Source organism: Chrysochloris asiatica, unplaced genomic scaffold (genome assembly GCF_000296735.1).
Source record: "Chrysochloris asiatica unplaced genomic scaffold, ChrAsi1.0 scaffold00057, whole genome shotgun sequence".
NCBI classification, from domain to species: Eukaryota; Metazoa; Chordata; class Mammalia; order Afrosoricida; family Chrysochloridae; genus Chrysochloris; species Chrysochloris asiatica.
This window is the reverse complement of record NW_006408575.1, coordinates 3,164,033-3,186,331: the sequence shown is the minus strand read 5'-3', so window position 1 is coordinate 3,186,331 and position 22,299 is coordinate 3,164,033. Positions and strand designations below refer to the sequence as shown.

The window sequence follows — 22,299 nt, the reverse complement described above, 5'->3', positions numbered from 1 at the left end:
TTTTCTGAGCCTCAGCTTCTGCTTCTATAAAAATGGGCAAAATCACAGAACTGTTTGAGAAGAAAACAGAGTTACAAAGACTGTCCTGAGGGTGGCAGCTGCTCACAGCACAAGGGACTCATTGCTACTGGGCCTGAATAGACACCCTAGTTTCCAGGTCGCTCCTGCTGCTCAGGAACTAGGGCACACAGGGCACACAGGGCATGGCAGCTTGAGGGTTGGGGGTTCCCACATGGTTTCACATCTAGGTCCTGGAAGAAGGTAAGCGCCCAGAGTGAAGAGCTCAAACTGGTGCCCTCCTCTGAGGGGACCGTGAGGGCACAGGGGCCCTCTCCTTGCTCCTTCTGCACATTGGTCTCAGGTAGGGCAGGGACCCTGACTAACCCTGCTGTGCCTCCCCCAGTGCATCCACCGAGATGTGGCAGCCCGAAATGTGCTATTGACCAGTGGGCATGTGGCCAAGATCGGGGACTTTGGGCTGGCTAGGGACATCATGAATGATTCCAACTACATTGTCAAGGGCAACGTGAGTGTGGGGAATGGGTGGGCTGGGCTGGGGAGGGGGCGCTGGGCCGGGACCCAAGGTGACAGTGGACTGCTGTGCCAGGCACGCCTGCCAGTGAAGTGGATGGCTCCGGAGAGCATCTTCGACTGTGTCTACACGGTTCAGAGCGACGTCTGGTCCTATGGCATCCTCCTCTGGGAGATCTTTTCACTTGGTAAGCACTGGGACCAACACCCCCGCCCCAGACCCTTGTGGGGAGGACACGGGCAGGGTTTTGTGCCCAGGACAGAGCAAAGGCTGAGTCACAACCAAAAGCTGCAGCTCCTGTGCTGATGGGGCAGGTCTTCCACCCTGACACGTGTTACTTGTTCCCGCTGGACTCTGTTGTTTCTGTTGCCTAGAACTCACGTGCCCTTTTTGTCTGGGATGTTTATTGTCAATTTCTGATTTATAATGACCCTATGTGTTAAGAGTGTAACTTACCTGTAGGGTTTTCTAGGCTCTGGTAGCGTAGTGGTTACGAGTTGAGCTGCTAATCTCACGGTCAGCAGTTTGAAACTACCAGTTGTTTCGTGGGAGAAAGATGAGGCTTTCTGCTCCCGTAAAGATTTACAGCCTCGGAAACCTTGTACAGGGTCACTATGAGTCAGAACTGACTACACGGCACATAACCACCAACAACAACCTGGTGGCATAGTGCATCGGCAGTTTGAACCCACCAGTTGTTCCGAGGGAGAAAGGTGGGACTGTCTACTCCTGTCACAAGATTGAGTCTCGCAAATCCTAGGAAGCAGTTGTACACTGCCCTGTGGGGTTGCTAAGAGTCAGAACTGATCTGACCGCAGAGACTTAATCTTGACGGCAGCAGACGGCCAGGTCTTTCTTCCACAGAGCAGCTGGGTGAGTTCAAACTGCCAACCTTTCTGTTATCAGCTGAGCATTTATCCACTTAGCCATCAACGCTCCTTAGATGGCATAGATACAGCTGGAATAATTAATGCCACTAAATTTTATATGTGAAGAATATTGAAATACTGTAGGCTTTGTTACATATAGATCTACCATAATAAATAACCAGAAAGTTTCCCAAGAAGCCTTTATCCATGTTGTTGTTTAGTGCCGTCCAGTTGGTACCAACTCATAGTGACCTGTATAGGGTTTCTGGTGAGCAGTGAGTCTGAACTGCTGACCTTGCAATTCAAACGACCCATAGTGCCACACCAGGACTTTATCCATAGAGCTTACTGAAAACCAAGATGCGGCTTGAATTATCCTAGTAGCTGCCACACCTCAGGCAGTGCAGGTACTCCTATTGGCCACCCTGAACTGATACACAACTGAAGTTCGGGTTGGCCTGACTCCAGGCTTGTGCTGCAGCTCGTTCTATGGTATATGAGATCTGGGTGAAGGCTCTCAACCTCCTGTAAACTTAAGCCCTTTTCACAGGGACAGTGCCTGGCACTCAGTACGGGGAGTTGCTGTTGTAGCCTCACCAGTCCCAGTGGGAGCCCGGGCACCTTGGTTTCACTTAGCCACATGTGTGGGAGGGACGGTGGTTGAGGGTGGGTGAAGGTGAGTTCCTAGGTGTGAACTCTCACACATGATCCTGGCTTTTGCAGGGCTGAACCCCTACCCTGGCATCCTGGTGAACAGCATGTTCTATAAACTGGTGAAAGATGGCTACCAAATGGACCAGCCTGCATTTGCCCCAAAGAACATGTGAGTGAGGTGGTCCTGGGGTGGGATGGGCAACTCAAGATTTCAAGTTTCCACAGGGTTGGTGGAAGAGTGTGTGGCCCAGGGCTTTCCATCTAAAAGGTTTGGGATCCGGCTTGAACTCCCTCAGTAACCAAAATCCATACCCACTGTCATAGAGTTGATTCTGACTCTAACAACCCCACAAAGCAAAGAATTCCAAAAATCTTTCCTAGGCTAAGTCATTTTTGCAGTTGGCAGCCCAGTGCTTAACCCACTGTGCCATTTGGGTTTTTTATCTCCTTCACAATGGACTAAAACAATGCAGGGTTTCCAACAGTTTTCTAGGAAACATGGGGCAGGGGGAATGGTCTCAAGAGGAGTAACAGGTGAAAATGAGGCTGGTCCTAACCCTGATGACAGACATTTACCTCAGACTCTCTTACCGTGACCAGAGGAGGGCTCCCCTCTTCAGAGCCCACTAGCTGATGGGTCACTGAATCTGATCCACCTGGAACTCCTTGCTCAAATCAGCCAGCAGCCACCCCGCTCCTCCCAGGCTTTGCACCAGCCAGTTGGCCCCCAGCTCACTCACTGCAGCCATGTGCTCTATACAATCACTTCCTGCTTCCACCGGCCCACCCATCACACCTCCTTACAGACTTGAAGATCATGAGCGTGGGTAAAACACAGAACACCTCAGAGATTTCTTCCCACATAATTCAAAATGTTACGTGCCGTGGAGTCGGAACAGACTCACAGGGACCCTGTACAGGGTTTTCGAGGCTGTAAATCTTTACAGGAGAAGAAAGCCTCATCTTTCTTCTACAGAACAGCTGGTAGTTTCGAACTGCTGACCTTAAGGTTTGCAGCCCGATTCATAACAATTATGCTAGTCAAAATGTAGGTGGTGGAAACTACCTTGCTCCAAGGGCTAATGTGAGGAAACAAGATGTCTGTAGAGGACTTGTGCTAAGCTCACCTTTGATACCCCTTCTGAGCCCTCCGCTGGGGGTGGGAGGACCCCTGGACCTCTGGGAAACGCTCACTGGCACTTGTCCTACCTCCAGATACAGCATCATGCAGGCCTGCTGGGACCTGGAGCCCACCTGCAGACCCACTTTCCAGCAGATCTGCTTCCTCCTCCAGGAGCAGGCTAAAGCGGACATGAAAGAACGGGTGAGTGGGACCAGGCTGAGGGCAGGGGTTGCTGAAGCAGGCCAGGTTCGGCCTGATGGAGAAGGCCTGACCATCTCCTGGCTGCTCCCACCCTCAGGACTACACCAACCTGCCCAGCAGCAGTGATGGTGGCGGCGGCGATGGTGGTGGCAGTAGCAGCAGCGGCAGCAGCAGCAGCAGCGAACCAGAGGAGGAGAGCTCAAGTGAGCACCTGGCCTGCTGCGAGCAAGGGGAGAGCTCCCAACCGCTGCTGCAGCCCAACAACTACCAGTTCTGCTAAGGAGGTGACAGGGAAGTACTGCCTCACCTCTCCAAGCTCCAACTCCTCCATGCATGGGCACCATGGGGTGAACATAGACTCTGCCCTGGGTCATGTCACTCAACAGCCTGCCCAGAAACTCAGCATCGTGGGCAGAGGACCCCATTTCTCGAGCCTGGGCCATCACTGCCAGTAAGAGGCTGGGGGCTGAGCCCCCTGCCCCTCTGTCCTCAATGCTGCCAGTCTGTTTGCTATGCCAACTGGTAGATACCCCCTGCCCTACTCCAGCTCTCTTAACCTTGTTCCCACTTCCAGGAACCTCCTTCCCTAGTCCCCTTGTGTCTCAATGTGCCTAACAAGCTCTCAGGAGTGGCCTAGTATGGAGAACGTAAGGCTCCTCAGGACTGCGCAGACCAGCTGAGTAGGAGCCCCCTCGTGCCCCTGGGGGAGCAGCAGCGGGGACTGGTGCTCAGAGGCTGTCCTCACGGCAGGTGGCTCTTTTTAAGAATTTAACAGCACCTGTTGGTCTCTGTCCTCTAAAAGCCTTCACCCCACCCCACCCTGGCCCGCCTGAATCTGGCACTGCTGTAATGAGCCACGTGGCAGCTAAAAATGAGGGGCTTTCTGCCCAGTACTCCGTCATTTCTGGGTGGGATAGCACAGGACCATGGTGTGTGGCTGGCCACACCAAGCAAGAAGCATACACTCCCCCAAGTTGACTCATGATAACTAACAGTCACGCTGTGGAAAGTCTCCACCCTATTAAACTAACAGCATTAACACAGTGGCTCTCTGGTTCTTTGCGCCACACCAGCACCAGCCAACCCCCTGGGCCTCCTTCATACGTGGCGACAGGCTCAACCACTCTGCCCAGCACTGTGACCATGGAATGGACTCTCACTTCACCAAAACCAGATAATTTAATAAACTTTATTCTTGTCAGGGAAGAGGGAGGGGGAAAAGCCACCAACTCCACTCCTCTTTAATAAATTAAATAACACACGGCCAAGTCCCAGGTCCTAAGCACACCTCGGGCACTTGAGCCGGTCCTGCTGTTTCCCTGCGGCCCAGTCTGCTTCCCCTTCACGGAAGGGAGTTTTCCTACTGCTGCTAGATTGTGTCATGACCATGGGCCACATCCCCTCTGTGGTGAGGGTCCCAGGGCTCAAGAGGATGTAGGGTACAGCAGGGAGGAAGGGAGGGGATACTACTCTTCCTCAAAGCTCAGCTTTTCCCACATATGGGTGCAGGTCGGAGCAGACTCTATAAAGAAATGCACTCCCTCCCTGGGGGAGACACAAGTGCCCAAAGGAATTCCTCGAGCTAATGAGGTCCTCAAGGTCCTAAATCAAAGGCCAACAGTAAGGCATGCTCCTCTCCTCAGTGGAGGGAAGAGATGCCTCTGCAGCCTTCCCCTCCCTGCCTTGGCCCGTACCCAGCTTGTCCACCCTGAGAAGCCCACCAGCCTATCCCTCGGTCTCCCGTTCCTTCTGCTCATCAGACCGTGTATCCCAAGTGCTCTCTCAGGGCCAGTAAAGGGTTTCCTAGTGCCTTTCTAGACCCCTGAGAAGTAGTGAGGTTTAGGACCAAGGACCTGGGCCCTCCTTTGCTCAGGAAATGGAAGCTCTTTGGTCAGTCCCAGCAGTCAGAGGCCCTCCCCACAGGCGAACACTTCGGCTGGTTTCCTGGATCGATCTGCCTCAGGCACGGCCCTTGCTATGGCTTAAGATGGTGCAACCCTATACAACAGCCTGGCTTATTCTGCCACTGCAGCCCCCTCCTCTTCCTCACCCTCCTCCTCTGCCTCTGTCTTGATCTGAGCCACCCCAAGACGATAGAGGGTATCTCGGATGACCACCTCGCCAGGCTGGCAGCTCTGCACGATGTCATGGATCTGCCGGTTGACAATCTCACGGCTGGTGAGGAAGTCAATGAGGCGGTTGTAGAGGTAATAGTGAGTGGCATTGTCAAAGGCAACAGGTCGCTGGCGGACACTGTGTGGCTTGCTCTCTGTAATGGAGGCCAGGATGGTGGTGTAGGGGGTCAGCTCAGGACACAGGGTCAAGGAGTGGTGCCCAACGCTGGGGTCACCAGGACCAAGCTGAGCGCCCGCATGGACAATGCGTCGTGTGGCCGTCTTGGTGACTGGGTGTTGGACAGAGTGCGCGGGCTCGGTCACGTCCACGGTATAGTGCTGGTCCAAGAGCTCTGGACAGGACACGCTCTAGAAGAGACAGAAGTCACCACACAGACATGAAGGAATGAGCCCAGCTTTACTACTTACTGCCTCTCCTCAACGTGCCTGCAGTCATTTTCTCATGGCAGAATAAGGACAGGAACAGTGACACTACTCTAAGGGCAGACGCTGGGTCACTTGAGCTGCTACTATTGTTTGTTATTGTTGTTGTTACAAGCCGTCAAGTCTATTACTGCACTGAGTCAATTCAGGCTGGGATGGCAGAAGTGGGGATGGGCGAGGATGTCCTTTCTGGATGGAGTAGGGAAGAAGTACACGACAGCAATGTCGCCTCCCTCAAGGCCAAGCCAGAGGCCTTGTCCTCCCAGTCCTAATGTCTGCCGGTGCCTCTGGGAAGAACAACCGGCTGGTACAACGTATCAAAGTGCACAACAAGGTCTCTGCCTCTACCTGCTGTGGACTCTGGACACGTCCATTCCCCTCTCTGGGCCTCAGTTTCCCTCTAAAGCACCTATGTTGGGGAGACCGTGACTACTAAGTGACATGCTGTGGTCTGACTCACTGAGGTGGGTCACAAGTATTGGTGGAGTAAATGCTGGTCCCAGAGTGACGAGACAAAATATTGGAGGAAAAGCCTGTTGGGGAGGCCTTCCTGAAGAACTGCACGGTGACACACAGTTGGCCTTAGCAGTGTGTTCCAGTGCTGCAGGAGGTACTCACCATAGGAGGCTCTGTGGGATTGGAGAAACAGCCCTGGTTCCTCCCCCACATCTGCTGGGTCAGCTCTGGGTAGCAGAGATCAGCACATAGAGCCACTGGTGTGGCCATATCGACCACGTAGACAGGTGGCCAGTGGCGGGAAGAGGCAAGCAGGTCCACATGGTCGCGGGCACTCTCGCCCCGCACAAGGTACTTAGAGCCACAGACCACCTGGGTGGGAAAGACGGACACAGCACAGGGTTAGGCAGCAGATATGCAGACAGGCCTCGCTTCTTCTGAGAAGCAACTAACAGGTTTTATGACTGATGCCATGACCACCTGCCAGAACTTTGTGTCCCGAAATGAGGCAGATGGGGGTCACCCTGCCCCACCATGAGAGGAGATGGGCGCATCCTGTGATGGAGACAGGCACCTCACAGGGCATCTGCTCCAAACGTCTCGTAACATACCATGTCTGCCAAGACCAGCGTCTGTCTAGTCCCATGATTCTCAACCCTGGCTGCACAGGACCCTCATGAAGAGCTGATTCAAATGCAGATTCCTGGACCCAACCCAAACCTAAGGAATTACTAGGGTCTGTGGGGTGAATTTTAAGCACCTGTGGTTTTAGAAATCTCCCCACCAGACCCGAGGTGTTGCTAGATGGGAGTGCCTGCTGATGTCTAGTGATGTCTCACGGTGTTCTGGGTGGCTCTGGGTGCACTGGGAGATTCTATCCAATGCTATCTCCAACCTTCACACCACTGACCACCCCCATCAGCCTGAGGTCAAAGTTCACATTGCTGTGAATCCAACTGCTCCTTCATGAGACACAGACTCAGTTAAAGGAGCAGTTATCGGACTCCCTGTGGAGCAGCCAGGCCACCTGCAGGCTAACTCACCACAACACACTGAAAGCTCTGTTCAGAACAGCCCCTCCCCACTCAGTGCTTGCTCAGTGGGCCTTTTGCCTCCAATACCCTCCTGGGCCTACCCTGTCATACAGCACACAACCCGTCTCAAAGCTGATCTGATGGCTACCGGGCCAAAACCAGACCGGGCCACCACTCCCATTCCCTATTCCAACAGTCCAATGGCCCAATGGCCTCCTTGCCACTCTCAGACTAAAATCCAAACCACTGCCTTGATCTAGCCTTTGCTGACCACCCCCCTACCCCAAGGCTCTCTCTTCTTGGTTCGCTATGCCTTCCCACCTTCTTAATTACTGATCCTGGAAAGTTCCTTCCCTGGCTGTCCACAGACAACAGGTCTTTCCCGGGAACTTTCTCTTGAGGTCCTTTGTCCAGCTCTTTCAGAGATTCTGCCACAGTTATGGTGTGGCAGAGATACTGCCACAAATATGGGTGCAAGGACACCGATGGCTCACTGGTAGAATTCCTGCTTTCCGTGGGGGAGACTCAGACTTTATGCCCAGAAGAGGCCCCTTGTGTGCAGCCAGTGAAGGCTTGTGGATTGCTATGATGCCAAACAGGCTTCAGCAGAGCTTCTGGAAGAAAGGCCTGGTGATCTATGTCTGAAAGTCAGTTAATGAAAACCCGATCCCAACCCACCCCAGGGATGGCACAGGGGCAGGCAGCATTGCATTCTGTCGTGCATGGGGTTGTCGTGAGCCGAGGGCTGACTAGGTGACGGTCAGCAGCAATGTGAGCTCACCCCTGTGCCCCCAGCAGCTGGTGCAGAGCCTAGCACACGGCTAGGTGCTTAATAAAGACACACTCATGAATGGCCCAGGTTCCCTCCCTAGCACCACAGGTGGCCACCAGACCCACGGGCAGCTCCTCCGCAGGCTGCCTGGTCCCTGAAGGACAAGCGACATCACTCAGATCCTCTGCATGGGCAATCTGACCTGGGAAAGCCTAAGACCAGTAAGCCTCAAGGAGTCAAAGAACAAGCCAGGGGAATAAAAAGAGAAAATATAGACGCTCATATGCTAAGAGAGCAAGGTCCCTAGTGGAGTACTGGTTACTGGCATTCCTGGAATACTCAGGTATTCTTAGAAACAAACAAGACAAGACATAACGACCAATACAAAGCCTCCCTTTTCTTGAGGTAGTATCATGTACGTCACAGTGGTTCTCATCCCACGGAACACTGGGAAATGTCGGGAGCCACTTTTAGTTATAACTGGGAGGAAGGGGTTGCACTACTGGCCACTGAAGGTGCATTAGAGGTCAGGGATGCTGGTAAGCATCCTGGAATGCACAGACCAGAAAGAATTATCTGGCCCAAAATGTCAAGAGTGCTGATGTGGAGAAACCTTGGTCTACTTCTTGCAATCAGACTTAAAATGCCCTCTCTCTCATTCCACGTCACTTCATCTCTTCCCTACTCCTGAGGTTACCATCAGTTTGTCTTGCCTGCAAGGGAAGACATAGCCAACACTATCCTCAGAGCACCTGAGCAAGTGGCCATGAACAAATTCACCACAAAGTCCCCCTTGCTGTTTCTTACCTGATGGGGGCACACTTTGTAGATTTTACCCCCTGTGAGATGAGGTGGGGGCTGGCTAGCTCTGGCTCCATTCTGAACAGACTCGTAGAGGGCCAACAGGGAGAAGCAAAGCTGGTCCTGCAGCAAAACATTCAGATAAAAAGCAGAGATGAATGCCAAAGGACCAGGCCAATGCTCAGCACCCCTGCTCACTTGATGCCTGAGTCAACCTTGCAGCCCCCTGTAGATACAGATGGTAACCCTTAGAGGGCCTGGACCCTTTCTACTTCCTACAGGCCAGGAAATGCTGCAAAGGGGAGACAACATCTTAATTTGGACTTCAAGGAAGCATAAAATCTTCAGTATCCCAGAGGCATGAAGGCAAATAAATGAATATAAAACATGCAATCTCTATGTATGTGGTATGAGGTATGTAAAAAAGATAAAAAAAATCTTTATTAAACAAAAATACCCCCCCATGAAGCTATTGTTTCCCCATGTATCTTCCAGCTAGTTTTATACACATCTGAAGGCAGTGTCTCCATCACTCTCTAAGTCTTACGAGTCGGGCTGCTACCCTCAAGGTCAGCAGTTTGAAACTACCAGTGGTTCTGCAGGAGAAGATGAGGCTTTCTGCTCCTGTAAAGATTTACAGCCTCGGAAACTCTATACAGGGTTGCTATGAGTGGGAACCGACTCCACAGCACATAACCAACAACAACCTTTCTCCACAGAAGTCTCTGCTCTTTGATAAGTCAAAGTAGACTTCCACGGTAAAACAGTAGTTTTGGCATCCCTTGGGACTCAGTAAGCATGGGCTGTTAACTGTAAGGTTGGCAGTCCAAACCCACCAGCCACTCCTCAGAAACCCTAAACAGGGTTGCTATGAGTCAGAACTGACTCGATGACATTTAACAACAATAAACAAGACCGACAAGTGTATTACTGAGAGACCTTGTCTGCAGCCATCCATGGATCAGAGACATGTTTACACGTTTTGTTTGGAATAAACACATGCATTTATAAACTGGAATCCTAGTAGCAATATTTTCTGACTTGCCACCACAGTACCCATTTTCTAAGACCCTGGATAGGAGAGAACCAGATACTTCATAAAAGGCATTCCTCACAACAACCTCATGAAGTCAGGATTTTTGATGATTCTCAGACTCGACAGCAACTAACATTTCACAAAGGAGAACGAGCCTCCGAAAGGTGCAGTAGCGTAAGCAGCAGAGGCAGGATTCCTCACCCCAAAGTCTCAGGCCATTACCTCAAACAGAAGAAACCCACCGGAAGGAAAAGTCTCTCATACATGTCAGCATTTGGTTACTTTCTCCCACATCTCGACTACCAGCCCCCTCTGTCCACTACACATGACCAGAAAAGTTGACAACCATCTTGTTCCTTAAGCCCCTAGCCCCCTGCTGTCCCAGACACTCACCTTGGAGTCTTCGACCCCAAAAGGGATGCCACACTGGCCCAGCAGTTGCCGTAGCTCCTCCTTGCTGTAGGAGCCAATCCGTTCAAGCTTGCAGGTCCCCTCCTGGAGCAGCCTCACCAAGGCACTACCACTGCCTGCAAGAGACGACAGACAGTGCCAACAGAGGTCACGGGTAGCCCCTCCCACGGGACCATGCCCTGAACCTGGGGGGCGGGCCTGGCTTATGGAACAGAAAGGCAAGGAAGCAGACTGTACTGATCATTTCTTTTGGGGCTGGGAGAGCTGGGATTCATGGCAGGTCAGTGACTTCCACAGCTGCTGAGATTCCTTAGAAGTGACGGGGTGCTGAAGCATTCAGAAGTGAGAAACCCAGTATACAGCCTTTGCCAAGGACCCCAGTATGGGTCAGCTTTTACCCCCAAATCTCCTGAGCTTTGTCAGAAGCAGTATTGCACATCCTTCACCAGAGGAGCAGCGTTCAGAAATACTCACTGCATGCCATGCTCTGGAGGCTGGCTAATGACAGAACCAATCAACAAACAACACCTAGGTCCAGAAACATCAAATATGAAGTGAGGCCTCAGTATCTAATGCTGGGAAACACTCTTTAAAGTGTGGATCACAACATATTAAAGTACTTATGAAATCAATTTAGCAGGTCATAGCCAGCATTTAAAAAATGAAATATACAAAAATAGAATATTATGTGTGCTGTACTTGGTAAGAACAAGTACTGCGTGGGGAACATTTTGTTGGAGTTACAGGTAAACACACATAAAGACATGGACAACATTCCTAGTTATTTTTTACTTAGTTGATATTTTTAAAAAACAAAACAAAAAACTGTCGCTATGTTACTGTTGTTATTAAGTGCCGTGGAGTTGGTTCAGATGTATAGGGTGGTTTTCAAGGAGCGACTGGTGGATTTGAACTGACCTTGTGGTTAGCAGTCCAGTGCTTATCCTACAGTGCCACACCAGGACCCTAACTATTTTACTAGCTCACTTTATCTTCACAGCTACCGTGGGGTCAGTTAACAGTGTAGAAGGAGCAACAGAGGCTCAGTGATGAAGGGACCTGCTAGAGGTTACACAGTGACTGGGCAGTACAGTTAGTAACCAAACCCAGGTTAATCCAGGACGTCTCACCTGGACACCCCGCTTAACCGGCAGATTCCCGGTCCTTTCTCCCTCCCTCCCTTCACATACTCAATAGCAAGCTGTGGGCTGGGACCCTCCTTGTCAGCATTTCCCTCCAGAGTCCCACCCCTCAGTGCAGTCCTTCCTTCCCAGAACAGTGAGCTGTGCATGCCCTTCCCTACAGTGTACCTGGTGACTCTCTGAAACTCTGTACTATGACTTCCACCTTTAGGACATTCTGTCACAGCTTGTCGTTTCCGTAACTCTGCATCATTTTTGCTACTTTGTCATGGACAATGTCCCAGACTTCCCTGGCCTCAGTTAGTCACCAGGTGGCCTTACCAGGTGCCGGCTGTACATCCAGGTTTTTGTCTTTCTCAGTGTTGACGACCACAGCTCCTCTCATGAGTGGTGGGAAGAAGGGGGCAATAACAGAGGCATCAAACTTGGTGATCGGAATGCTGGCGGGGAATGCCACCTGCTCAATCACCTCTGTCTCCATCGTGGCCCAAAAGTCCTCCATGTTTACCTCACTAGAGCCCAAGTACTCAGGCCAGGTGAACTAAAAAGTCAGGATAAAAAGATCATTAGTAACAGAGAAAGGCTCACTCCGTCTTTATATACAAAAAGAAACCAAAGAGTCGTGACAGAAATGCACTGTAAGGGCCTTTGAAAATCTGACAACTTAGTAAAAAGTGATTTTAGGTCCCAGGTCTTTTTCCCATGCTAAGGTGTCTCCCTTCCCACCCCACCAGAGTCCCTAGGCATGTTTCTGCTTCTATATTTTTGTGTCATTTCCCCTGATTTTCAAAGGGGAGCTATAGTAGTTAAGTGCCCAGCTGCTAACTGAGAGGTTGAGGGGTTTGAAGATCAAACTCCATGGGAGAAAGATGTAGCCATCTGCTTCTGTAAAGTTTACAGCCTTGGCACCACAGGTGGTGGGGGTGGTTAAGTGACACTGAGTTGGTTCCGACTCATAGTGACCCAGTATAGTGTTTCTGAGGAGTGGCTGGTGGGTTTGAACTGCTGACCTTGCGGTCCAGTGCTTATCCTATGGTGCCATACTAGGACTCCGGCACCAGAGGCACATACTGTCAGATACACAATCCTGCAACAGTGATCATCTATGAACAGATTCATAGACACACAGGCTGCATGGGCGAGGGAGGGAGAGCGGGAGGACATCCACAAATATATATCTACGTCTGTCCGAGAATACCAATAACTATTTACCTTTAATGTAAATAGATCCATGAATGTGGTGGAGCACACAGGCAGCTAAATTATGAAAACGTTTTAAAGATTAAACAAACACCTTAAGGGAATGAGTTGCTGGGCCGGGGAGTTCATGTAGTAAAGTAGTTCGTACCAGAGGAAGAACTGTGCATATGAAATAGGCAATAAACCTTAGCTGCATTATTAACATTACTCTGAGAGGCAATCAGACTAGAATGCATTTGGAAATAGTCTCCTGATGCGATAACAAATAAAAGCAACAGGTGATACAAGTAATAGCACAGATAAGTACATTTTTGGATAGGAGTCCATTTTCTTGGTAAATAGACATAAATGGGTCCAGGAGGCACTATGCTTATTTTCAGATGTCTTGTTATGCACCACCATGTTTCAAATTGAAACTAGCATTTTCTAAGTTTGCTTTTTAATTGGGAAGAAAAGGAGAGAACTATGCACGAAATTCCTAATACACCACAGACGTCCTGCAGAGGTTTCACCCTTCGGGGGGAGGAGGGGTGGGATGTGTGTGTGTATATACACCCTGGTCTTGTATGAATTAGGGAAATATGCCGAGCTTTCACTATTCTTTGCCTATGACTGGGATCATGTATTTCTTGAGTACTTGTTAGTATTAATCTCTAAAGCCATCTGAACTTGTTGCTTTCCACTATTTATTTTAAATCCTATTAGATTAGGTCACTTTTCCCCTCAACAGTTTTGCATTTCTCTGCCTAGACCTGGTGTGCAATGAACCTCTGAGGTTCTTCATTACACTGCTGCCCCCTCCCTCCCACTATCACACTGGCCTAGCAAGCTCTTGCTGCATCCTGTCCCTACTGCACCCCCTGGTTTGGAATATTCTGATCTGAAGCTACCTGGATCTGGATCTCCTACTAAAATATCACCATACCAGAGAGCCTTTCCAAGGCTTCCTTTCCATCACAGCTTTCTCATTCCCTACCCTTCCCACCCCTCATCACCGCCTGACGCATGTCTGCTTCGTCTGACCTCCACACCTGTGTGCACTCTGCAAGGATACTAACTTGTTTTTATTTTGCTCTTTCCATGTATCTAAAAAGTAAACCTAGTTCATGCTCAATACATTTGTTGAACATATACGTGAAGAGACAACACTTCTATTTCCTCTGGTCTTCCCCAGGTAAAACCCCTCAACAATGGCAGGGGAAAGCAACTCGCTTCACCCGGGAGAACACTGGAGTCCCAGCTATTCATCTGCCCGTGGGGACAACATGCAGGAAGACAGTTGCCAAGTGAGAGGACAGACAGTTGTTCTGTAAATGCACCCAGTGTGGCTGAGAGGCACTCACCTCCACACTCTTCAGAGCCAGCACATTGTCTTCACTCCTCTGAGCCAGTTCCACTTTGGGAGCCACACCACAGATGCCACAGATCATGTCATTGTAGTCTCGGACAGTGAGGCACTCAAAAGCCCAGTAGCCATTGCACAGCAGCTCTTGAAGCTGGTTCAGCTCCTCTGAGGCCAAAGTCTTCTCTGGAAAGAGAGCAAGAGCACCAAGAATGCCACAGAAAATGACTCTGAGGCCACAAGGGATGAACCAGCAAGAACAGCAATTTTCAAAAACTGTCTGTTCCCTTAAAAAGCTCAAGAGTACTAATTAGTCTTTGTGTGTATGTGTGTGTGTGTGTGTGTGGTGGGGGCATTGGGGGGCACTCTACCCTTTAAGTTCTTAGCTGACAACTCAAAGAGCAATTCCCATCAGAGTTACGTTTGCCACATACTAGGCACCTGCTAGGTCTGCAACACTGTGCTGAGAGCTTTACATAGATGATTTCAGTTAACTCTCACAACTGCATGAATCAGGGGCTAGTATTATCCTTAATTTAAAACTGGGGAAACAGCGCACAGTCACTTGCTCAGGATTGTACTGCTAAGACTCAAAAGCAGGCCTGCCTGACTCTAGAACCTCTGTTCTCTTCCATCTCTAAGCAAGGCACTGGGCAAGTAGAATCCATAGGAATGGGACAGGGAAACATACACAGAAGTATGGAGAGCTAAAGGGAAATCACTTCTATGAGCCCTCCGGCGTCCGATGAGCCTTGGGAATGGTAGCAGATATTCAGAGGCTGTACATTCAGAATGAGTCTGACTAATTTGTAGTGCCTATGATCAAAGGATCAAAGGATATGCTTCTAAAAGCCTGCTTTGATCTCTTGATGAGGGCTCTTGGATGCATGGAAAGACTTGAGCTTTCCAGGGGTAGATTTGCATTTGTAAAACACAAAGGGAAAATGCTCTGGGAGGCCAAGGAGGTCTTCTTTTCAATGTATTATAGACTTTCCCCCTCAAATGATCCTTTTAACCTAAGCCCATCACTGAGAAGTCCCAGGGCACTTCAGCCTAACCTTGGGAGGGAAGTAGCCAACCTTTACCTGTCTGTTCCTGCACTGACTTCAGAACCGCGTTGATGGACATTCGGGGGTCCTCTCCCAGCTTGATCTGGTTTCGGATGGCAAAAAGCAAGTCCAGGCTCACTAGCAGTTTGTTCCCCACATTAAAAAGACCTGCCAGGTTAAGATGCAACAGGGAAATTCACTGTTAATATCTATCATCCAATACGACAAACTGTGGTATTTTCAATAGCCTCATACGCATGTGAAAAGCTGGACAATGAATAAGGAAGCCTGTAGGAGAATTGATGCATTTAAATTAATGATATAGGAAAAGAATACTCAAAAAGTACCACAGACAGCCAGAAGCACAAACCAATCTGTTTTGGAAGAACTACAGCCAGAATGTTCCTTAGAATCCAGGATAGCCAGACTTCGTCTTTCATACTTCAAACATATTATCAGGAGGGACCAGTTCCTGGAGAAGGACATCATGCTTGGTACAGTGAAAAAGAGGAGCCTCCTAAGGAGACAGTACAGTGGAAGTAGCAATGAGCTCAAGTGTGACGATGATTGTGAGATTGGCACAGGGTTCAGCGTCTGGTGTGTATAAGGTTGCTATGAGTCAGAAAAGACTCAATGGCACCTAACAAATATGTAAGAAAAACTGGAAACAAGACTGAAATTATGGTGCATTCATAAAATAGAAAAGTGTGCATCATTAAAAATAAGGTAAGGTCTACATGCTCTGACATGAACTTGCCCACCCATTATTAAATAAAACAACAAATTTACATAATTGAATAATACGTATTTTAGAATCTTTATTTTTCAAACAAAAAAAATTCAGCAATTCCCTAAAACACCACCAGATCAGACCTTACAACCAAAAGAGTCACTCTTCTTCTACTTTCAACAGCTGTACCTGGAGAAGGAAGGCCAGGGGCACCCTTTAGCTCAGGGATGGGTAGGGGACAACAGGACAGAGAATAGAAAATCAACCCTATACCAAATCCTGGAATTAAAAAATAAATTTTTTTAAAAATCAAGAGGATTAAATGTAGTCAATTTAAGGTACATAAAAGAAGATGATTTTATATGGGCAATGTGTTTTCCCTAAAGAAGGTCCCAGAAGAGTGGAGGGGAAGGCATTTCTAAGCATGACACCATACTAAAGGCAGAAACCAGAAGGGAGATGATCAAAGCTCTGATACTACAATGAAAACAAAAGTAACTCAGGACCCTAACTCTCAGGGGACACCTTGGTCAACTGATATAACATAATCCACAAAGATAGTGTTCCACATTCTGCTTGGGTGAGTTGCATCTAGAATCTTGAAAGCTCATGAGTGGTCATCTAAGGAGCACCTATTGGTCTCTCCATGTGTGGAAGGAAAAAAGAGTGATAAGAATTGCAGAGGCTTGGAATCAATTAGTCCAATGGACTAATGGAACATGTGAACATAGTCTCCATGACCAGAAGACTAGATGGTACCCAGCTACCACTAACAACTGCCCTGAAAGGGGTCACATTATAGGGCCCTGGATAGAGTGGGAGAAAATGTGAAATAAAACTCAAAGCAAAAGGTCATTTAAAAAAACAAGAAAGAAGGAAAACAGCAAAATGGATGTCAGAAGAGACTCTGAGACTTGTTTTCCAGTGTAGACGATGCCAAAGCAAATGGAAGATTATGAGGAAGTGAAAGAGCTGAGCAGAAAATTTCAAAGGGCAGCTTGAGAAGACAAAACCAAGTATAATAATGAAATGTGCAAAGACCTGGACTTAGAAAATCAAAAGAGAAGAACCCAGCAGGAGACAGCGGAAGAACCAGATAGCTAGGGGAACACTGAGACAGGTTTGCATGTCCTAAGTGGGACAGAAAGGAGCTCTGGTAGCGTAATGGTTACGAATTGGGCTGTTAATCTCATGGTCAGCAGTTTGAAACTACCAGCTGTTCCACGAGAGAAAGATGAGGATTTCTGCTCCCGTAAAGATTTACAGCCTTGGAAACCCTGTACAGGGTCACTATGAGTCGGAACCGACTCCACGGCACATAACAACAAGTGGGACAGAGGTAAATAATGATGTATGCTCAACCTTGGAACAACAGGGCTCTGGGATACAGGGATCTAGGTATAGCTTGAAGAGGGGAAATAATACTGAAATTCTTGACTGTCTTATGAATATTAGTTTCCCTTGCCTACTATTGTAAAACAGACACTTGAGTGGGATAGAAAGGAACGCTGGGAAACATGATTTCAGAAAAGTTGTAATCCCATCTTCAGCCTATAACGGACCGGAATACCTAAAAGGGGTTCTAGAACTTGCCCAGTGAAATAAGTCTCTTGCAAAGCCTTTGCAGAGTATAGGACCTTAGGTGGAATCCTGGGTCCCATCCAGAACCTTATGAGGTGGGGCATTCCCGCTAGAAAGGACGAGCAAACCAGCCTGGAACAGCTACAGTGAAAGAAGATACATCTTCAAAGAAAGATCATCAGGAAAAACCCAAAACAAAAACATCAGCATGACTGGCTACTACAAGAATAAGCAAGGTGTTCACCAGAAAGACATCAAGGTTAGCAATCAAGTTCCTTCAGGACAAACTCCCCTCTAAGACTGAAACTCAAAGGGAACACACAAACAAGCATGTAAGCTTGCTGGTGACCACATTGGTCTACTGGTGAATGGAAGGGACGGAAGGCAGCAATGAAGAAATGTGCGGAGTTCAACCACAGTCCATTGACTCCCGTTGACCTGGAGATGAGAGAGAGAAGATGAAAGGCTGGTTGGTCCAAAGTGTGGTGAGACCTGAGGACACTTGAGCCCATGGACAAGGACATAGCCACAGAGGGCTAGAGCTAAGAGTGAAGCATCCAGCTGATATGAAGTGAGGGGAAATACACAAGAACACCCAGACTTGCAGACAGTACCCATTTGATCTAGCCTTAATGGCTTGATAATCAGAACTCAACTAGAGGAAGACGACCAAAAAAAAAAATTGTTTTTTGATAAAGGAAACTAAGGTAAATTGCTACAATTTGATGAAACTGACCTATACTCAAAGAGGTAGTTACTCTAAATACCAACAGAGAGGGAAGGAGTCTTCACATCAAATATCAGTGCTATCCCATCTGTACACAGGGTAGATAGGGAGGGGCAACTTAGACACTGGCTACCTAAAATGATGAGGCGATAAAAGTACAAAGAGACCTTTCAAGAGGGAGTTTAGTTTAAGAGTATGGGGTGGTGAAGAAAGAGTCCCCATTGAATAGATTTCATCTTGTCTAGATGGGCCTGGTGAAAAGAGATGGGGATAAGATTCTTATGATTCAACAGTGAATCATTGTTATCATGACTAACTGTGACTGTCACAATTGTAAAGGTAGAAGTTTTGTAACAAAAACAAGGGAGTGGTTAATCTTACAGTCCAGAAACAGAGGATCCTAGGACCATCAAGGGAAAAGCGCACAAGCAGAATGCAGGACCTTATCCAGAGGAGCAGTGACGCCAGAGACAGAGGTAGAGATGGGGGCATGGAGAGGGGGAGCAGCTGAGGACTCCAGATTCATTGGAAAAGAGGGACTAAGAGCTGATGGCCAGGAGACAGACTTGCAGAATGTGCCCTTTGGAGATGTAAATTATTATATATGCCTGAGTGGTTTTATTTTTTTTAAAAAAAAAGCTAAAGTGGATAGAGAAAAATACTGTTAACTGATGGTACATGGAGGAGATTATAATCATTGTAATGAAACAAGGTATATGATTTGTTGAACGAAAAACTGATGATCTGCCCTGTAAACTTTCACTCAATCCACAATAAAAACCTTAAAAAAACAAAAAAAAAAAAAAAAAAAAAAACAAGAGAAGAACCCACTCTGCATTTTCAAGCTGAAAGAACTGAGGAAAAAATTCAAGCCTCGAAATGAAATACTGAAGGATTCTTTGAACAAAATATTGAATGATGTAGAAAGCATCAAAAGAAGATGGAAGGAATACACAGTTACTATATAAAAAAGAATGGTTGATGTTCAACCATTTCAAAAGGTAGCATAGAAACCCTTTACAGGGTAACTGTGGGTTAGAACCAACTCAATGGCACTTAAAAACACACAAAAAAGTATGATCAAGAGCCAATGACACTGAAGGAAGAAGTCCAAAACATTGTTGTTAGGTGCCATTGGCAAAGAACAAGGCACCAGGAATTGATGGAACACAAACTGAAATCTTTCAACAAACGGATGCAGCTCTGGAGGCACTCACTCACTCATCCATGCCAAGAAATCTGACTGAAAGAGAGCTATGTGGCCAACTCATTGGAAGAGATCTGTATTTGTTATCATTCCAAAGAGAGATAACCCAGCCGAATGTGGAATTCACTGGACAGTATCATTAATATTACAAGCAAGTAAAATTTTGCTAAAGAATTCAAAAAAGGCTACAACAGTACATTGACAAGGAACTGCCAGAGGTTCAAGCTGGATTCAGAAGTGGACGTGGAACGAGGGATATCATTGCTGACGTCAGCTGGATCTTGGCTGAAAGCAGAGAATACCTCAAAGATGTTTACCTGTCATTTATTGACTATACAAAGGCTTTCAATTGTGTGGATCATGACAAACTATAGACAATACTGCAGAGAATGAGTATTCTTAAACACTAAATTGTGTTCATTACGAATCTGTACGTACACGAAGAGGCAGAACAGAACAGAACAAGGAACACTGAATGACTTAAAATTAGGAAAGGTGTTTTTTCACCATGCTTATTCGGAAAGGTGTTTTTTCACCATGCTTATTCAATCTGTATGCTGCACATAATCTGAGAAGCTGGATTATATGAAGGATGTGGCATCAGGATTAGTGGAAGACTCATTAACCACCTATCATATACAAATGGTACAATCTTGCTTTCTGAAAGCAAAAAGGGCATAAAATACTTACTGATGAAGATCAAAGACCACAGTTTCGGTATGGGTTGCACCTCAATGTTAAGAAAACAAAAATCTTCACTAATAGACCAATAAACATCCATATAAATGGAGGAAAGATTGATGTTTTCAAAGATTTAATTTTGCTGGGATCAACCATCAAGACTCAGGAAAACAGCAGTCAAGAAATCAAATGACTTATTGCATTATCTCATGCTTTGGACATCTTGTCAGGAGGGACCAGTCACTGGACAAAATATCATGTTTGGTAAGGTGGAGGGTCAAAGAAAAAGAGGAAGACCCCCAGCAAGATGGATTGGCAAAGTGGCAGCATCAATGGGCTCAAGCGTGGCAACAACTGTGAGGCTGGCCTAGGACCGGGCAGTGTTTCATTCTGCTGTGCATAGGGTCGCTATGAGTTAGTACCGACTCGATGGCACCTAAGAACAACAACATTGCATTAAGCTAAACTGGTGCACAAGATCTCTTTAAAGTGTTCAAAGGCAAAGATGTGAGTGTGAAGACTAAACTGTGTCTGATCAAAACCACTCGATGGCAATAGGTAGTAGGGTTTTTAAAACATGTATTACATTCAGTTGTCCCAGGGTATCTGCAGGGGCCTGGTTCTAAGACTACTTGTGAATCGCAAAGTCTGAGGATGCTCAAGTCCCTTATAAAACGGTGTTGTGTTTGCACATAATCCTCTTGTATACTTTAAATCATCTCTCAATTTCCTGTCATACCTAATACTGTATAAATGCTATGTAGATAGATAGCAGTGTACCCTTCCTCTTAGCCTTTGAAGCATTGCTTTAACCACTTACCTGCTTCCCTCCCACCACCCCGCATCTGAGAATGCAGAACCAATAGAAACAAAAAGGCCAAATGTACTTTTGTTCAAAGAAAAACCTAGAAACATTTCAGTGCTTCCACACTGTACAGGGTCACTATGAGTCAGAACCAACTCCATGGCACACAGCCACCACACTTTAATACTCTATACTGATTTTACATATGATTTTATATATTGAGTAACGTCATCTGAAAGATTATAAACAGCAAAATATTAAGTGTTTCTCTCCTGGCAATGTTGTTGTTGTTAAATGCTATCAAGTCGGTTTCAACCCATAGTCACCCTGCATAGTGTTTCGAGGAGCAGTTGGTGAGCTTGAATCGCCAACCTTCAAGCAGCTTTGCAGTCTGGCACATTAACCCAGTGTCACCCCAGGACTTCTCTCCTAGCAATTGTTGTTATGTGCCATAGAGTCGGTTCCGACTCATAGCTACCCTGTACAGGGTTTCCGAGGCTGTAAATCTTTACGGGAGCAGAAAGCCTCATCTTTCTCCCGCGGAACAGCTGTAGTATCAAACTGCTGACCTTGTGGTTCGCAGCCCAATTCGTAACCACTACACTACTAGAGCTCCTTAATAGGATCAGATAAATTTCCTTTTCATATCTGCATTTTCCAGCTTTTCCACTCCAAAGATGTTATCATTAAATTCAATCTCATTGTAAAGATCCCCGATGATAGAGTCCTAACACTGGAGAGGTCAATGTTATTTTCTGGGGTTGAGGCATTCAGGAAGAAAACCCCCTCCTCCCCAGAGCTCAAAGGAGCAGTGGTTGGCCCCATGGAGGCTGTTTTCCAGACTGCTTTGGAGGCCTCTGTAGGAAGAGAAGATTGGCACCCACCTGTGTAGATGTCCATGAAGCTGTGCAGGGCCAGACAATGAGGGTTCAGACACATCTTTACCTGGGCAGTCACCACCTGCAGCCGGCTAGCTGTCAGCAGCCAACATTCCTGGGGCCCGGCCAGGGAGCTAGTAACAAAAACACCACGATACAGAAGGGAAATTCTTAATTGACATCAAGAACTCAGTATCAACAGTAAAACGCTCACAACATGAGTCCACCAGGCAAATGAAGGTGGTGGAGCTTGGGTTCCAAGGTTTTCTAGCTGTGTACTATTCCTCAGGTTGCATCTGGTCTGTGGAATACTGTTCAAGCTAATATAACACTCAACTTCCTAATGCTTTAGCCAATTCTACTTAACACCCAAAGCTAAACATTATGCTGGGTGGACTAGATGTAAACTCAATCCTAAATTAGTGATAAAACACTTTCAGGCATTTTCAGCAGAAATAATTACTAATTACTATAATTATCACTTTAGCAATTGGAAAGGTGAAGGAACAC

At 47.4% G+C, this 22,299-nt stretch overlaps 2 protein-coding genes across 3 annotated transcripts in view; one reads left to right on the top strand and one right to left on the bottom strand.

Annotated features, from left to right (window-relative positions):
• The window catches only part of CSF1R (colony stimulating factor 1 receptor), a 45,477-nt gene extending 41,818 nt beyond the window's left edge, over positions 1–3,659 (top strand). Inside the window, exons 18-22 of the mRNA XM_006863875.1 lie at positions 404–526; positions 608–719; positions 2,125–2,224; positions 3,271–3,379; positions 3,477–3,659. Of these exons, the coding sequence (XP_006863937.1) occupies positions 404–526; positions 608–719; positions 2,125–2,224; positions 3,271–3,379; positions 3,477–3,659 (627 nt within the window). The remainder of the gene's footprint in view (positions 1–403; positions 527–607; positions 720–2,124; positions 2,225–3,270; positions 3,380–3,476) is intronic.
• Positions 3,660–5,394: 1,735 nt separating this feature from the next.
• Positions 5,395–22,299, bottom strand: part of HMGXB3 (HMG box domain containing 3) — a 73,290-nt gene continuing 56,385 nt past the window's right edge. For both annotated transcript variants that reach the window (XM_006863874.1, XM_006863873.1), the window contains 8 exons: positions 21,796–21,923; positions 15,217–15,348; positions 14,133–14,317; positions 11,911–12,130; positions 10,430–10,563; positions 9,007–9,123; positions 6,556–6,765; positions 5,395–5,862 (listed from right to left, as the gene is read on the bottom strand). In XM_006863874.1, the coding sequence (XP_006863936.1) occupies positions 5,395–5,862; positions 6,556–6,765; positions 9,007–9,123; positions 10,430–10,563; positions 11,911–12,130; positions 14,133–14,317; positions 15,217–15,348; positions 21,796–21,923 (1,594 nt within the window). The remainder of the gene's footprint in view (positions 5,863–6,555; positions 6,766–9,006; positions 9,124–10,429; positions 10,564–11,910; positions 12,131–14,132; positions 14,318–15,216; positions 15,349–21,795; positions 21,924–22,299) is intronic.